This window comes from Zingiber officinale, chromosome 7B (genome assembly GCF_018446385.1).
Source record: "Zingiber officinale cultivar Zhangliang chromosome 7B, Zo_v1.1, whole genome shotgun sequence".
In the NCBI taxonomy this organism is placed as follows: Eukaryota; Viridiplantae; Streptophyta; class Magnoliopsida; order Zingiberales; family Zingiberaceae; genus Zingiber; species Zingiber officinale.
Window position 1 is genome coordinate 56,442,516 of NC_055999.1, and position 17,509 is coordinate 56,460,024.

Consider the following 17,509-nt stretch of genomic DNA (forward strand, 5'->3'; position numbering starts at 1 on the left):
TGCCATCACATTCTGGTTCCCTGGTGGGGTGGCAGGATTCCCCTGCTAATTTATCAGAGTATTTATCACTTGCTGTTGTTCTGTGACCTGACGCTGAAGTTTAGTGACTACATGCATCAGATTAGGTGGAGGTACTGTCTCATCGTCTCTGGTATTGCGTCTTCTAGCCATGCTTATCTTCATAAATGTCAACAAGGCTAGCATAAGTTATCATTATTCCTAACCAGGCTAGCATAAGGTTATTATCATTCCTAACACTACAAGAAATTTTGGATTTAACCACACCTAATAGACAACAGTTTTTCAAGAAATTGTTGTCTTTTTTTCATTTAACAACAGTTTTATTGAAAATTATTGTTGTTCACCATAATATTTTTTAAATAACAATAGTTTTAAAAAAACTGATGTCTAATGTGTGTCAAAGACAACGGTTTTAAAAAAACTATTGTCTTTTAGTGTTGCTTATGTGATAATATACAACAATTTTATTAAACTGTTGTCTATTAAATGTTGTTGAATCTTAAAGGTAGGAGTTTATTTATTTAATAACCTACACATATAAATCTAAACAATCTCATGTTTTTTCCCAATTCCTCATCTTCTCCTTCCGATTTCACCATCACCGCGATCTCCTCTTCATTTGAGTAAGTCTTCTCCGTAGAGATCTCTCTCTTGCATTTCCGCAAACACTGCATTTGCACGACGTTTGCAGGTTTCCTCCCCGCTCTCGACAAGCTCGGCCGGATCTGCCATGTCTACCTCACACCCGACCACGCCATGTTCCTCCACAACCTCCTCGGCGGCGGTGGAGTCCAGTCCGTCGCCCAGTTCGACAAGGACGTCCTCTTCCGCGACTATCGCATCTCCAGCCAGAACGCCGCCCGGATCGCCTTTGCAGTGGACGCCTCCCTCCTTCACCGTGCCCTCCGCAGTGCCCTCACCATCCAGGAGCAGGCCCGCGACGAGACCGCCGCCATCCAGATCAAGCTCGTCAAGAAGCTCCCCGCCGGCTCCCGCAACCCTGCCCCCTTTCTCACCTTTGAGACCAAAGGGAGGGTTTCCGCCGTTGTGCAGGACGTGCCCATCTCCAAGCCCCTTTCCCGGTCCGACGTGCTTCAGATCCAGTCGGCCTTGGATGCTTCTCAAGATCTGCCTCAGGTATCAGTCAAATTCCAATCTTTTAATCCAAATTATGCTACATGTACTTTGCAAATAGATCTTTTGGTGATAATTGCGTCCTGTAAATTGATTCAATTGGATTGAAGTGATATACTGGGATGATGTTCTGTAGTATTTTCTTGGGCTTTAATTGAATGGTTGTGTAGTAGCTTAGCTGCTATGCTTGTTCTTGTAGACTTTGGTTCAGGTCCCTGATCTCACTCAGCTCCAAAGCTTGGTGGACCGTCTCAAGTATGTCGGTGATGTTCTCACTGTCTCAATCGCACAGTATGGAGATCTTCACCTGCAGGTTTCTACTTCCCTTGTCACAGTTGGGTCTGAATTAAGGAAACTGAGAGTCCTAGGTGTTCGAGGTACTCGCTCAAATGTCTTCCTTCTTCATCCATCTTTTGTTGATTAGGGCACATAGACAATTAATTATCCCATTTTGTTTTAGGCTGCGAAAAGTTTGATCGTTATAGCTCATGATTTTACAGTTTCAAGCTTTTGATTTTTGGAGAATGACTAGAAGCGAGCCGTTCTCACAACTTTTCCATTGTCTTTATGCTTATCCTTTAACTGTTAGCTTAGGTCGTAAAAGAAATTTGTTCGTAAGGATATAAATGCGAAAGGATGACACTGACATCCAAAAGTGCCATTAAAGGTTTGTGTTAATGAGAAGTGGTTAGTGTGAACGTATGCTTGCTTTTGGAGGAAGAATGTTTGTTCTTTCTACTATTGAGAGTTAATTGTTAGTTGTTTTATTTATCTTTCCTTTGCACCAATTAGAATGTTGGTACTGATAGAATCATCAACCTCACTTTTAGCTCTTTTAGTAGCAGATATAAAATTATGTGGTTCTTCCTTCTAAAGTTAATTCTGATCCAATAGAAAACTTCCTTTAGTATTTAATGCAACATGTTGGAGATTTAGTTTTTCTATAATTCTTTCTATACCAATTCCCATGTATGCTAGTTTTATTGTTGGAGTTTAGCTCTTTTATAGAAGAAATTCTTTCAGTACCAATTGCCATGTTAAGTTAGCTTTATTATTGGAGTTTAGTTCTTTTTACAGATAAACTATCTGTAAAAAGTGATTGTTTGAACAATTTTATAGCATGCATCTTGAGAATTAATATAATTTTGCAGATCACTATCAAGGAAAAATGTTCAAAGGAAAGTAAAGGCTAAGGAGAAGAAACCATATACTCTATTCCCTCCTCAGCCACCAAGCAAGGTGAAGTTATTGTTGCAATCTGTGAACATTAAATTACAATTACTTTATCATTTCTTAGTTTTTTTTTCTAACTTACATTTGCAATATTTGCATCTCGATTCATTCGATTATGTTCACTTTATATTCAACATGAAGCTAAAAGGTGTTTTGTACATATTAAAGACTCTTTGGTGGTTTTTTTAGTTTCAATCTACTGCTCTTTTTGGCATCTTTATCCTGCTATAATGTTATTCTTTAAGATTATGTTGCATTGATTTCTAAAAGTTGCATGACGTCTCTCTACTCTGCCTTCAAAACTAACGATTTATGTTGTTTCAGGTAATTACTGCAGTCATTCCTACTATAGTTGGTGAAAACCTTAACATGTTCATGACTTTAAGAGCCACCATATTGTTTCAAGAGGTTTCCATTTATATTACATAGATAACACTTTTTGCACTTCTGTTAGATGACTAGATCAAATGGTTTTTATGGTTATGTAACATTTATGCAGTGCAATTAGAATCACGCGTACAATTTAGTTTCTAATTTGTAATATATATCTTTATTCGAATAGGTGTCCTCAAGAGTACTAGGAAGAATGCCGACAAGCCAAAAAAATGGAGAGACTTTAACAAATTAAGGAGCACTAGGAGCTGCAGTCCCTCCTCTTCACCGACATCTAAGTAGAAAATCTCGTGTTATATTGTTCTACCTTTGTTTTAATAGTGTTATCATTTTGTTGGTTGCTTATGAAATTTCTTCAGAATGTTATAGATATTATTTTTGAATGTTAGAAAATTGTATATTAAATTTTATTTTAAAATTTAATATTTTGAATGATTTATAATATTAGAAAATTGTGTATTAATTTTTTTTATTTTTTATCTAAAAAAGACAACGGTTTTTCACCGTTGTCGTAGATAGTTTAAAACTGTTGTTGAAGACCCTGTTGTTAAAGGTAGACGCTCAAAGACAACGGTGAAAAACTGTTGTCTTTGAAGGAAAAGACAACAGTTTTTCACTGTTGTAAAAATGTTGTCTTTGTCTTCAAAGACAACGGTTAAAAACTGTTGTCTTTGGGTAGCCCTTTTAACAACACGGCCTTTAACAACAGTTCAAAATGGGCTACGACAACGGTGAAAAACCGTTGTTGTTAGACTTTTTTCTTGTAGTGTAACCAGGCTAACATAAGGTTGTTATCATTCCTAACAAGTCTTAGCATAAGTTATCATCATTCCTAACCTACCATCATGCATACTTAGTCTAAAACTATGACTTATCATAATTAAAAATAGAGTAGACGTGCATACTTAAATTAAAGCATTCCTTATCATACATAAAAAGAAATAGAGTAGGCATAGAAATTCTTACTTGGAGCGGCAGATGTAGGCTTGATGTGTGTGTAGTGGAAAGGCAAACCTGCTCTGATACCAAACTGTAGCGCCCGCTCCTCTACCACTACTAAAGAAGGGACGGGGTTACTTACTTAAAACATACATACCTGTATATGCATATGAAATCATGACAGCGGAAGTGGGTTGTCTAAAATTTAATTCGATCATATGCATATGGACTAAACATGACATGTGAATCATATAATCATATAACATGGTAAACATGCTTAACATACTAATCCTTCAAACATAACATGTAACTTGATTTATCAACAACTACTTAAAACATGATTCATGATATCATAAGCATACCAACATGAAACAATAAAACATAAGAGCATAATCTATCCATGCTAGTTCAAGTAGTTATCAAACATATAGTTAAACATGGTACACATAAAAGGTCAAGACATATATATAAGTTCTGAAACACAAAGGGATCTATTCCACCATGCCACTTCCACACACATTCTTTCCCTTCCTGCTGCTCCTCTTAGTTTAGCCACTCTTTTCCTTTTTCTGCAATACAAGGAAACATAAACTATAAGCACATAGGCTTAGTAAGTTCCTTTTTCCTACTCACAAAAATCATAACTCATGCATAAACATAAAATCGTATCATAGCATGTGAGAGCATAAACATAAAATCATATCATATCATGTGAGAGCATAAACATAAAGTAGTAACATGATCATATAAATATCATAGACATATTTTCAAAAGCATCTTAAATAAGCATAAAGGAAACCATATAACATGAACTTGTAGATGCAAGATGTTCTTTTGAAAACATGTGTCATGAAATGAATATATGCAAGATGTCCATTTGTAAACATATATCATATAAACATAATCTCAACATGAGGCCCGGCTTATACCACATACATACATAAATGCGCGCATCCTAAATAGATCCAAAGTAGCTAATCTTGAACCTACTAGGAACTAGGCCCGTTTCATAGACCATCGACCTAGGGGCAACTTAGGAGCCCATCCCATTTACTAGGCCTGTTTCATAGACCATCGACTTAGGGGCGCTTATCTAGCCCACCCTTGGTACATGCCATACGAAAGTAAAATAGCATATCATGTTTCTTATCATATCTTACATATCATGTTTCTTGTCATATCATGACATATCATGTACTTGTCATATCATGAAGAGTGCTCTTGATCCCAACTTAAGGGAAGCATCTCTTAGGCTTTTCATCTTACATAAGCCTTTCATAAACATATCATGTTCTTGTCATATCATGTAATATAGCATGTTCTTGTCATATCATGAAACATAGCATGTTCTTGTCATATCATGAAACATAGCATGTTCTTAGCATATCATGAAGCATAGCATGTTCTTGTCATATCATAGCATAACATGTTCTTGTCATATAATGAATCATAGCATGTTCTTGTCATATAATGAAACATATCATATTCTTGTCATTTCATAAAGCATAGCATGTTCTTAGCATATCATGAAGCATAGTATATTCTTATCATATCATGAAGCATAGCATGTTCTTGTCATATAAAGCATATCATTTTCATACATAGTTAGGGGTTTTGAACTTTCTACAAACCCTAAATCATACTTGGCCGAAACATATAAGCATGGTCATAGGGTTCTCAAGCAACACAAAAGCATGAAATCAATGTCCTAAGTTCTCATAATTCTTAACATGGCATGTGAAGCCTTTAGAAAACCCTAGGTAGCTCCTTAACCTCATCCTTCTTGTCTTGGCCGAAACTTGTGAGCATGGTTCAAGTTTTCTTTTAGCCACTTTAAGCATGAAACTTTTACACCATACATAGCATAGTAAGTGAGACCTTTAGTAAACATAAGTGAGGTTCTAACCTTAATGTTCAACCTTGGCCGAAACATCAAAAAGCATGGTTCTAAATTTTTCAATGCAGCATAAAGCATGGAACTTAACCTAACATTGTATAGGAAATCATACATCAAGAGAAAGCATAAACAAACATAGTTTAGGTGTAAAAACTATCTCTAAGCCTTTATATTTTCTTTGGCCGAAACCTAAAGAGCATGTTCTTAAGTTTCTAAGCAACATAACACATGGAAAACTTTATACTAACATCATATAAGGCATTACATGTCATGAGGACTAATAATCAAGCATAGTTGAGGTCTTAAGCTTCCTCTAATATCTTTATCCCTTCTTGGACTAAACCCTAAAAGCATGTTCTTAAATTTCTAAGCAACATATCACATGGAAACTATATTAACATCATATGATAGATTACATATCATGAGGACCAATAACCAAGCATTGTTGAGGTCTTAAACTTCCTCTAATCTTTTTATCCCTTCTTGGCCGAAACCCTAAAAGCATGTTCTTAAATTTCTAAGCAACATATAACAAGAAAACTTTATATTAACATCATATGATAGATTACATATCACGAGGACCAATAACCAAGCATAGTTGATGTCTTAAACTTCCTCTAATTTCTTTATCCCTTCTTGGCCGAAACCCTAAAAGCATGTTCTTAAATTTCTAAGCAACATATAACATGAAAACTTTATATTAACATCATATGATAGATTACATATCATGAGGACCAATAACCAAGCATAGTTGAGGTCTTAAACTTCCTCTAATCTCTTTATCCCTTCTTGGCCGAAACCCTAAAAGCATGTTCTTAAATTTCTAAGCAACATATAACATGAAAACTTTATATTAACATCATATGATAGATTACATATCATGAGGACCAATAACCAAGCATAGTTGAGGTCTTAAACTTCCTCTAAAGCCTTTATTCCTTCTTGGCCGAACCATACAATAACCTAATCCTAGATTTCTTTTTTTTTTCTTTACATTATAAACACATGAAAACATTCGAAACTACTTGTACTGCAGGTGAGGAGGATACTTACTTCCTCTCGCTTGATTTCCTATGAGAATACCCCTGCTTGTGGAGCTTTTCCTAGAGAGAAATCCTTGGCTTGAATTCGGCAAGGATGAAGAGGAGAGAGTTTTGGTTTCGGTGGAGAGGAGGAGGGAGGAGGAAGAGAGAGCAAAAATGAAGTTTTCCTTCCCATTTTCTTATTTATTCTCAATGAAGGAAGAAGGCAAAACCAACTTCTCATTGGAAGAAGAAGAAGAAAACTTGAACTTTTCCTTCTTAGTGAAGAGAGCCTTCACTTTCCTTACCTTTAACTATCTTTTCCCTTTCCTTCCTAACAGAACACCCCTGCTGGGGCAACTGGTTATGACATTCATGCATCTAACAAGAGGTCCAAGGTTCAAACCTTGGTCATGCCTCCTTTTGGTTCTATTTTTCTTTTATTTTTGGAAATATTCACATAAGGCTCATTTTAATCATTCATAAATCTATATGAATTATTAGAGATCCTATGGGTGTTACACTCTTTAACTTTTTCAATGAACCCTTCTGGTTGCTTCATATGGATGATTTCTTCAAGACTTCCGTTAAGGAATGTTGTCTTGACATCCATTTGCCAAATCTCATAATCCATATGAGCAGCAATGGATAAGAGTATCCGGATAGACTTCAATATAGCTACCGGCGAAAAAGTCTCTTCATAATTGATTCCCTCTTTCTGAGTATACCCTTTCGCAACAAGCCTTGCTTTGAAGGTTTCTACCTTCCCGTCTGTCCCTCTTTTCCTTTTGTAGATCCATTTGCATCCAACGGCTTTTACATCATCTGGTGGTTCTACAAGCTCCCAGACCATATTAGAATACATAGACTCTATTTCAGAATTCATTGCCTTTTACCAAGATACTACATCTATATCTTAGAGTGCCTTGTCATATGTCCGGGGATCACGCTCATGTTTACCCGGGATCAAATTCGAAGACTCTCCCAAAAACATGAATCTTTCAGGTTGCCTTACAACCCTCCCACTACGACGAGGAACTATCTCTGGTTGTGTATGATGTGTGACACGTGTTGTAGTCTCTTGTGGTATTTCATCTTGTACTGCTGGTATTAAAGTAGACGTGTCCTCTCTTATTTCTTCTAGAACAATTTCACTCATGGGCTTATGGTTCATTACATAATCTTCCTCTAAAAATTGAGCATTGGTGCTAACAATGATCTTCTAATTTTTAGGATTATAAAACAAATCACCTTTTGTTCCTTAGGATATCCCACAAACAGACAAACTTCTGTATGTGATCCCAACTTGTTAGTATCTCCCTTCAGCACATGTGCTAGACTACCCCATATCTGGATATGATTCAGACTAGGCTTACGCTCATTCCATAATTCCATGGGAGTAGAAGGAACTATTTTGAAAGGTACCATATTCATAATGTACATTGCTGTTTCCAGAGCATATCCCCAAAACGAATTTGGTAATTCTGAATAACTCATCATCGATCTAACCATTTACATAAGAGTCCTATTCCTTCATTCTGCCACACCATTCTATTAGGGTGTACCAGGTGCAGACAATTGGGATTGAATCCCGACTTCTGATAAGTAATTCCTAAACTCTCCAAAGAGGTATTCGCCACCATGGTCAGACCGTATTGTCTTGATACTTTTACCAAGACGTTTCTCCACATCAGCCCTATATTCTTTGAACTTATCAAAGCATTTAGACTTGCGGCACATCAAGTAAATGTATCCATATCTTGAATAATCATCTATAAAGGTGACGAAATATTCATAACCACCTCTTGCCTGGATAGACATAGGACCACACAAATCAGAATGAACCAGTTCTAACACATCTTTGGCTCTATACCCCTTGGCCTTAAAAGGTCTCTTGGTCATTTTTCCTTCCAAGTAGGATTCACATGTTGGAAAGTTTTCCAACACTAATGAACCCAAGAGTCCATCAGCTACAAGCCTTTGAATCCTACTTAAGTTAATATGTCCAAGACTTAGATGCCAAAGATATGTTTGGTTCATTTCCGATGGTTCTTTTCTTTAATTAGAGTTAGAAGATGTGTTATTAATTTCCATATTTTGCATTGTGGGAGAAATTGGATTTAAAGTATATAAATTGCCAACCAATGCACCAGAATAGATAATTACCTTATTTCTCTTTATAACCACCTTGTTACTAAAGGAAACAGAATATCCATCCAAATACAGTTTAGAAACTGAAATTAAATTCTTTCTAAAACTGGATACATAAAGATAATTTCTTAAAATCAAACTTCTATTCCTATCAAAAGATAAGTAGACGTCTCCCACTGCAACAGCCGCCACTTTAGTAGCATTTGTTAGGTTCTTCGGGCCGCGAAAACCGCTTTTCGCGTCGCGGAAACCCCGAATCACCCAAGGCCAACGGATCCGTGCAAGGAAAACCGAACGATAAATACGAGTACGAGTTTGAAAAACCTTTTAGATCTACTCCTAGATCTACATGTTAAGAACTTTACCCTTGTTGCGTGCCCTTTCGAGTTCCCGCTCTTCCAAGGAGTTGCCGGATCTCAAGACCGTCAAGCGCCGGTCCTCTAGAAGTATCCACACGGACACGTAGGTGGAGAAACCTCACACAAAAAGGTGTGCTAGCACCTTGGTGAGATTCGGCCAAGCAAAGAGGAGAGGGAGAGGGAGAGCTTGAGAGGAAGAAGGAAGAAGATACACCCTTGAATGAAAAAATCAATTCCCATTCAAAACCAAAGTGGCTGGCCACTTCTCTTGTGTAACTCCCCATTAAATGCAATTAATGTGAAGTTATTAAGAAAATGGCTTTGTAACTTCCATGAGGTGGCAACCATGATGACGTGGTGCATCATCATTGGTCCACATCAATGCCAACTCACCAATGTGGTGGCATAAAGTCAAGTCAAACTTGACTTTTAAACTTCCTCTCAAGTCAAGTCAAACTTGACCAAATCTCTTCCATGGTTGATCTAATCTAACCATTTGATTCAAGCCAACTTAATATAATGAATCTAATTCATTAAATTAAGTTGATTTAATGAGTCATAATCTAAATTAGACTCATTGAATACATGAATCAACTTGAGTCCAACTCAAGTTAGCCCAATTAGGATTACTCTTAATCCAATTTGATTCATCAAATGAATCTAATCCTCTTGGTTCATCATATGAACCTAATCTCCATCTAATTGTCCTTAGTGTGTGACCCTATAGGTTCTTGTAACGTTGGCAATGCCCTAAACCCATTTAGGAGCATAAGTAATGAGCGGTATCTAGCAACACATCATTACTACCCAAGTTACAAGAATGTCGAGATCCGACATCACCTTGTGACTACCAATTGTGACTCCTCACAAAATATGTGACATTGTCCTTCTATCCTAGACATCTATATTGATCAATGTGAGGCATAGACCGTGTCATCCTCTAATCAATCTAAATCTTGAACTCCAAGTAGACTCACTCGATCAAATGAGCTCAACATCTAATGTTGACTCATTTGGGCATGGTCATGCACTTCGTGGTCTAACTCTATCAAGAATATTGATGTCGCTCCCGTCATATGAGAGGGATAGATCCCATCTACATCACTCACATCCCTCTGCATAATTTGTTACATACACAGTAATCGCCTTTATAGTCCACCTTGTTAAGGGTGACGTTTGACGAAACCAAAGTACATAACTCCTTATGTAGGGATCCATGGTGACTTCAGGTCAAAGAACTAATAGTCATACTAATAGCCACATGAGAAAGTATATGACACTCATATAACGATCCATGATACTTTCTCATGGCGGGTCATTCAGTATACATTCTCTAATGCATACTCATGTGTCAGCTTGATATCTCTATATCCATGACTTTTGAGATCAAGTCATCGAGCTGACCTACATGCTAGTCTTATTGTATTAACATTGTCTCTGAATGTTAATACTCGACTAGGAATGATTTAGAGTAGTGTTTTATTATATCATCTCACTATCGATTCAACTAATCGATTGATATAGGTATGAACCTTCTACTCAAGGACGCTATTATACTTAGTCTATTTGGCACTAATACAAATAAGTATAATAACCAAACAAATGCCTTTATTAATATACAAGAATATGATACAATGAGTCCATACAATCATCAAATGATTGGCTCTAGGGCTCTAACTAACAATCTCCCACTAGCACTAGTGCCAATCAGTATAGGCTCTAAGGCCTAATGACCTAGTGTGACCATCATGCTTCCTCTGTGCCAAAGCCTTGGTCAAGGGATCTGCGATGTTAGCCTCTGTAGGTACTCTGTAAATCTTCACATATCCTCTATCGATAATCTCTCGAATGAGATGGAAGCGCCGTAGTATGTGCTTGGTCCGCTGGTGTGAGCGAGGTTCCTTCGCCTGTTCTATAGCTCCATTGTTGTCACAATAGAGCTCAACTGGATCAGCGATGCTAGGAACCACCCCAAGTTCAGTGATGAACTTGCGGATCCAAACTGCCTCCTTTGCTGCCTCCGATGCAGCAAGCCTCTGTTGTAGAATCAGCTACTGTGTCCTGCTTCGAACTCTTCCAGCTCACAGCACCACCATTTAAGCAAAACACGAATCCTGACTACGATCGGTAATCATCCTGATCGGTCTGGAAGCTGGCATCACTATAACCCTTTACAGTTAGCTCATCATTACCTCCATATATCAAGAAATATTCTTTAGTCCTTCGTAAGTACTTAAGAATATTCTTGACCGCTATCCAGTGACTTTCACCTGGATCTGACTGGTATCTGCTCGTCATGCTCAAAGCATACGAGACATCAGGTCGAGTACATAGCATGGCGTACATGATCGATCCTATGGCTGAGGCATAAGGGATCTGATCCATGCGATCTCTCTCCTCTCTAGAAGAGGGACCTTGAGTCTTCGAAAGACTCACGCCATGTGACATCGGCAGAAATCCCTTCTTGGAGTTCTGCATGGCAAACCGAAGGAGTACCTTGTCAATGTATGTACTCTGACTTAGGCCAAGCAATCTCTTAGATCTATCTCTATAGATCTGTATCCCTAGAATGCGGGATGCCTCACCTAAGTCCTTCATTGAGAAGCAACTCCCTAGCCAGGTCTTGACAGACTGAAGCATAGGGATGTCCTTCCCAATGAGTAGTATGTCATCCACATACAATATGAGGAAGACAACTATGTCCCCTACAACCTTCTTGTAGACACAAGGCTCATCTTCGTTCTTGATGAAACCTAACTGTTTGATCACATCTTCGAATCGAAGATTCCAGCTCCGAGAAGCTTGCTTTAGTCCATAAATGGACCTATGCAGCTTGCATTCTCTATTAGTATGCTGTAGATCTACAAAACCCTCAGGTTGTGTCATGTACACATCCTCGAGTAGGTTTCCATTTAGAAACGCGATTTTGACATCCATCTGCCATATCTCATAGTCATGGTAGGCTGCAATAGCAAGCATGATCCGAATGGACTTAAACATCGTTACTGGAGAAAAGGTTTCATCATAGTCAATACCATGAATCTGCTTGAAACCTTTTAGCTACCAAGCGACCCTTATAGATAAGTCCATCCATGTTAGTCTTTCTCTTAAAGACCCACTTGCACCCAATGGGTTTTACCCCTTCAGGTGGATCAACCAAAGTCCATACTTGGTTGGTGTACATGAATTCCATCTCGGATCTCATGGCTTCTAGCCATTTCTCGGAATCTGGTCTCATCACAGCTTCTTGATAGGTGGTAGGCTCATCCTCTATGAGCACAATGTCATCATGGTCAGACAAGAGAAAAGAGTATCTCTCAGGCTGACGACGTACCTTGTCAGACCTGCGAAGAGGTATGTCTACTTGAACCGGTTGTTGTTCCTCAACTCCTTGTGGAACAACATCATCCACAACACTTTGTGGTTCCAGTTCAATTTCCATCGAGGCATTAGTGCTATTGTTCGCATCTTGAACTTCTTCAAGATCGAACGCACTCCCACTAGTCTTTCTAGAAACAAAGTCCCTTTCTAGAAAGACCCCGTCTTGCCACAACTACCTTGTGCTGACTGGGAATGTAGAAGTAATATCCCTTAGTTTCCTTGGGATATCTGATGAAATAGTACTTGTCAGATTTGGGTCCTAATTTGTCTGAGACTTGACGTCGTACGTAAGCCTCACAGCCCCAAATTCTCATGAAAGACACCTGGGCATCTCTCCCAGTCCATATCCTATATGGTGTCTTTATCACGGCCTTTGATGGAACTCGATTGAGTATGAAAGCTGCCGTGTCTAGAGCATATCCCCATAGATATGTCGGAAGATCTGTGTGACTCATCATAGATCGTACCATATCTAATAGGGTACGATTCCTCCTTTCGGATACACCATTCCATTGTGGTGTTCCAGGAGGAGTGAGTTGGGATAGAATCCCACACTCAGCTAGGTAGTCACGAAACTCATGGCTAAGGTATTCTCCACCTCGATCCGATCAAGTATCTTAATACTCTTGCCAAGTCGGTTCTGTACTTCATTCTTGAATTCTTTGAACTTTTCAAAGGATTCGACTTATGTGTCATCAAGTACACATAACCATATCTCCTGAAGTCAATAAATGTGATGAAGTATCTATAACCGCCTCTAGCAGCAACATTGAAAGGGCCACATACATCACTATATATGAGTCCTAACAAATCAGTTGCTCTCTCGCTATGCCCACTAAAGGGGGTCTTGGTCATCTTGCCTCGTAGGCATGACTCGCATATCTCATATGATTCTAAATCAAATGAGTCCAGCATACCATCCTTATGGAGTTGGGATAAGCGCTTGTCATTTATATGACCTAAGCGACAGTGCTAGAGGTAGGTTTGGTTCATGTCATTTGACTTGAACCTCTTGGTACTAATGTTATAGATAGGACTCTCAAGGTCTAGAATATAGAGTCCATTTATTAGTGGTGCACTACAATAGAACATATCTTTTAAATAAACAGAACAACATTTGTCTTTTATTATAAAAGAGTATCCTTTCTTGTCTAAACAAGAAACTGAAACTATGTTCTTAGTAAGAGCAGGCACATAACAACAATCATCTAAATCTAGTACAAGCCCAGAGGGCAGAGATAACTGATAAGTTCCTACAGCAACAGCAGCAACCCGTGCTCCATTGCCTACTCGTAGGTCCACCTCGCCCTTTGCCAATGCTCTGCTATTTCTCAGCGCTTGCACATCAGTACAAATGTGAGAAGCACATCCAGTATCTAATACCCATGATGTAGAAATAGATAGATTGACTTCTATAACATATATACCTTAAGTGGAAGTCTCACTTCGCTTCTTCTTAATATCCTCCAAGTATACCTTGCAGTTCCTCTTCCAGTGGAAGCAGGTAACATCCTTGGCGACCCCTCCTTTAGGCTACAGTGCCTTGCCTTTGCCCTTGGTTTGGGACTTTCCCTTACCTTTGGGCTTGCCCTTGCCCTTGTGCTTCTGGACCATCAGAATGGGCTTAACCTTCTTAAGGTTAATCTCAGCAGTTCGTAACATACTAAGTAGCTCGGGCAGTGGCTTGTCAATCTCGTTCATGTTATAGTTGAGAACGAATTGACTATAGCTATCCGACAAGGACTGCAAGATCAAGTCAATGGCCAGCTCTTGGCCAAGTGGGAACCCCAGTCTTTGTAGGTTCTCTATGTACCCAATCATCTTGAGTACATAAGGACCTACAGGAGCCCCGTTGCACTGAAACAGTGCCTTAGAGATCTCAAATCTCTCATGCCTCGCTTGTCCCTGATATAGTTGGCGAAGATGCTCAACTATATCGTAAGCGCCCATCAACTCGTGTTGCTTCTGAAGCTCAGAGTTCATGGTCGCGAGCATTAGACAGGACACATCTAATGCGTCGTCTTGATGCTTCTTGTAAGCATCTTTGTTTGCTCGCGGGGCATTGGCAGGAGGAGCCTCCGGAATGGGCTGCTCCAGATGTGAGAACTATTCTCAAGTTCCTGTACCAGTCCAGGAAATTCGCTCCGTTGAGCTTGTCCTTCTCAAGGACAGATCGCAGGGAGAAGGAATTCGTGTTCGACGTCATGGTTATCTACAACAGAAAATTTGCAGAAATAAATATCATATTCTTAAAAATCATTTAATTAGGCCTCTAACTAAATGATGCTCCCACTGAATACTATAATTCATGTGGGACAAGATCCACATCATACTAACCCTTGAGTTAGCTTTGGCTAATACGCCCAAGGCTTAGTATGATCGGTAGGTAACGATTACCAATTACATCTCTATGCAACTCTTGTTTATAGGATCAAGATCCATATTTATATTAAAACTCGAGTTAGCTTTGGCTAATACGCCCGAGAGTTAATATAAACGTGATTTTGTCCTATCTTTCCAACTATTGGAAGAATGCCTATAGTTGACTCGATCCAACCGAGTAACTAGGAATACTCAATCTAATTGAGTTTGTATTTACCCATGCGTTGATAGGCGGGACCAAGATTGTCCCTCCGTACCCTACCAAGATAATATGTATTGCTCTGCTTTGGCAGATTCAACAATACATGTGATCGAGGTAGTGATAGGTATCACGACACGGTTAGGCATTAGAGTTGAGTCGATTGAGATCTAATCTAATCGAAAGGGATGCATCTTGTGCACGACTTAGATCTAATCTAATCGCAAGGGTGCATCATGTGCACGACTTAGATCTAATCTAATCGTAAGGCACTAATTAATTAACTACTTATTAAATATGCATCACATACAAAAGCAATTAATTAATCTATTTGTGATTTTGTCATGGCCCTACTACGATCTTCTCAAGCCAATGAGAAGATCGATTGGTCAACCTAGGGTCAACAGCTTCTCCAAGCTCCTCCCTTTGACCACCTTGTGTTGCTCGTGCCCGCCCCTGAACTCCGTCTCGTGTGGACCCTCCACCGCTCCAATTTGTACATTACAATTTGAAACTCGAGTTACATTCGAGTCTAAATCTAATTTACAACAAGAATATAAGAGAAGGCACGACGCGCAGGTCGCGAATATAATACAACACTCGCAAACACATAACGGCACGCAGGCCGTATTATGAATTACAACACAATCCAATCATATTGGGTTTTTGGGCCATGAATATCACAAAATTAATATATAATTCAAAATTATATATTTTCATAATTTTCTATAATTTTAAAATTAATTTTTATAATTTTTACGAGTAAAATTTCCCGGCGGACCCGTTTAGCGGTTTCGGGCGCAATCGTGGAACGGATCCCCTTACGGGGCCAGGGGCAGCGCCCCTACCCGCGATCTAACCATCGCGAGGGTTCCTTTGCGATCCAACAGCGCCTAAACCCGCTGTCCCAAAATGATTTGGGCCGAGACATTGCCGTTTCGGAAAAATCTTCCCGGCGGGTTCGTTTTTAGCGATTTCGGGTGCAACCGCGGAGCAAATCCCCTTGCGGGGTTAGGGGCAGTACCCCTACCCGCGATCTAACCATCGCGAGTTGCTCCTAAGCGATCTAATGGCACCCAAGCCCGCTGTCCCCAAATATTTTGGGGCGAAACGAAGCCGTTTTGGAAAAATCTTTCCGGTAGCCGAAGCTTACAAGTGCCGAGACACTTGTGCTTCGCTTCTACGGAAAAATTACCCATAAAAACTCGAAAATCATAATTTTACAGAAAATTACAGAAACTTTAGTTTTCATAAAACCAAAAACAAACTCGTACAAGCCTTGCACGTGGCTCTGATACCACTGTTAGGTTCTTCGGGCCGCGAAATCCGCTTTTCGCGTCGCGGAAACCCCGAATCACCCAAGGCAAACGGATCCGTGCAAGGAAAACCGAACGATAAATACGAGTACGAGTTTGAAAAACCTTTTAGATCTACTCCTAGATCTACATGTTAAGAACTTTACCCTTGTTGCGTGCCCTTTCGCGTTCCCGCTCTTCCAAGGAGTTGCCGGATCTCAAGACCGTCAAGCGCCGGTCCTCTAGAAGTATCCACACGGACACGTAGGTGGAGATACCTCACACAAAAAGGTGTGCTAGCACCTTGGTGAGATTCGGCCAAGCAAAGAGGAGAGGGAGAGGGAGAGCTTGAGAGGAAGAAGGAAGAAGATACACCCTTGAATGAAAAAATCAATTCCCATTCAAAACCAAAGTGGCCGGCCACTTCTCTTGTGTAACTCCCCATTAAATGCAATTAATGTGAAGTTATTAAGAAAATGGCTTTGTAACGTCCATGAGGTGGCAACCATGATGATGTGGTGCATCATCATTGGTCCACATCAATGCCAACCCACCAATGTGGTGGCATAATGTCAAGTCAAACTTGACTTTTAAACTTCCTCTCAAGTCAAGTCAAACTTGACCAAATCTCTTCCATGGTTGATCTAATGTAACCATTTGATTCAAGCCAACTTAATATAATGAATCTAATTCATTAAATTAAGTTGATTTAATGAGTCATAATCTAAATTAGATTCATTGAGTACATGAATCAACTTGAGTCCAACTCAAGTTAGCCTAATTAGGATTACTCTTAATCCAATTTGATTCATCAAATGAATCTAATCCTCTTGGTTCATCATATGAACCTAATCTCCATCTAATTGTCCTTAGTGTGTGACCCTATAGGTTCTTGTAACGTTGGCAATGCCCTAAACCCATTTAGGAGCATAAGTAATGAGCGGTATCTAGCAACACATCATTACTACCCAAGTTACAAGAATGTCGAGATCCGACATCACCTTGTGACTACCAATTGTGACTCCTCACAAAATATGTGACATTGTCCTTCTATTCTAGACATCTAGATTGATCAATGTGAGGCATAGACCGTGTCATCCTCT

The 17,509-nt window shown here is 39.3% G+C and overlaps 1 protein-coding gene across 1 annotated transcript; it reads left to right on the forward strand.

Annotated features, from left to right (window-relative positions):
- Positions 1–607: 607 nt before the first annotated feature.
- On the forward strand, positions 608–1,645 carry LOC122004353 (the record flags this gene model as incomplete). Its single annotated transcript, XM_042559256.1, has 3 exons — positions 608–644; positions 713–1,158; positions 1,355–1,645. Coding segments are annotated over 3 exons (708 nt in total), but the record flags the coding sequence as incomplete, so codon positions are not given.
- Between the last annotated feature and the right edge of the window lie 15,864 nt (positions 1,646–17,509).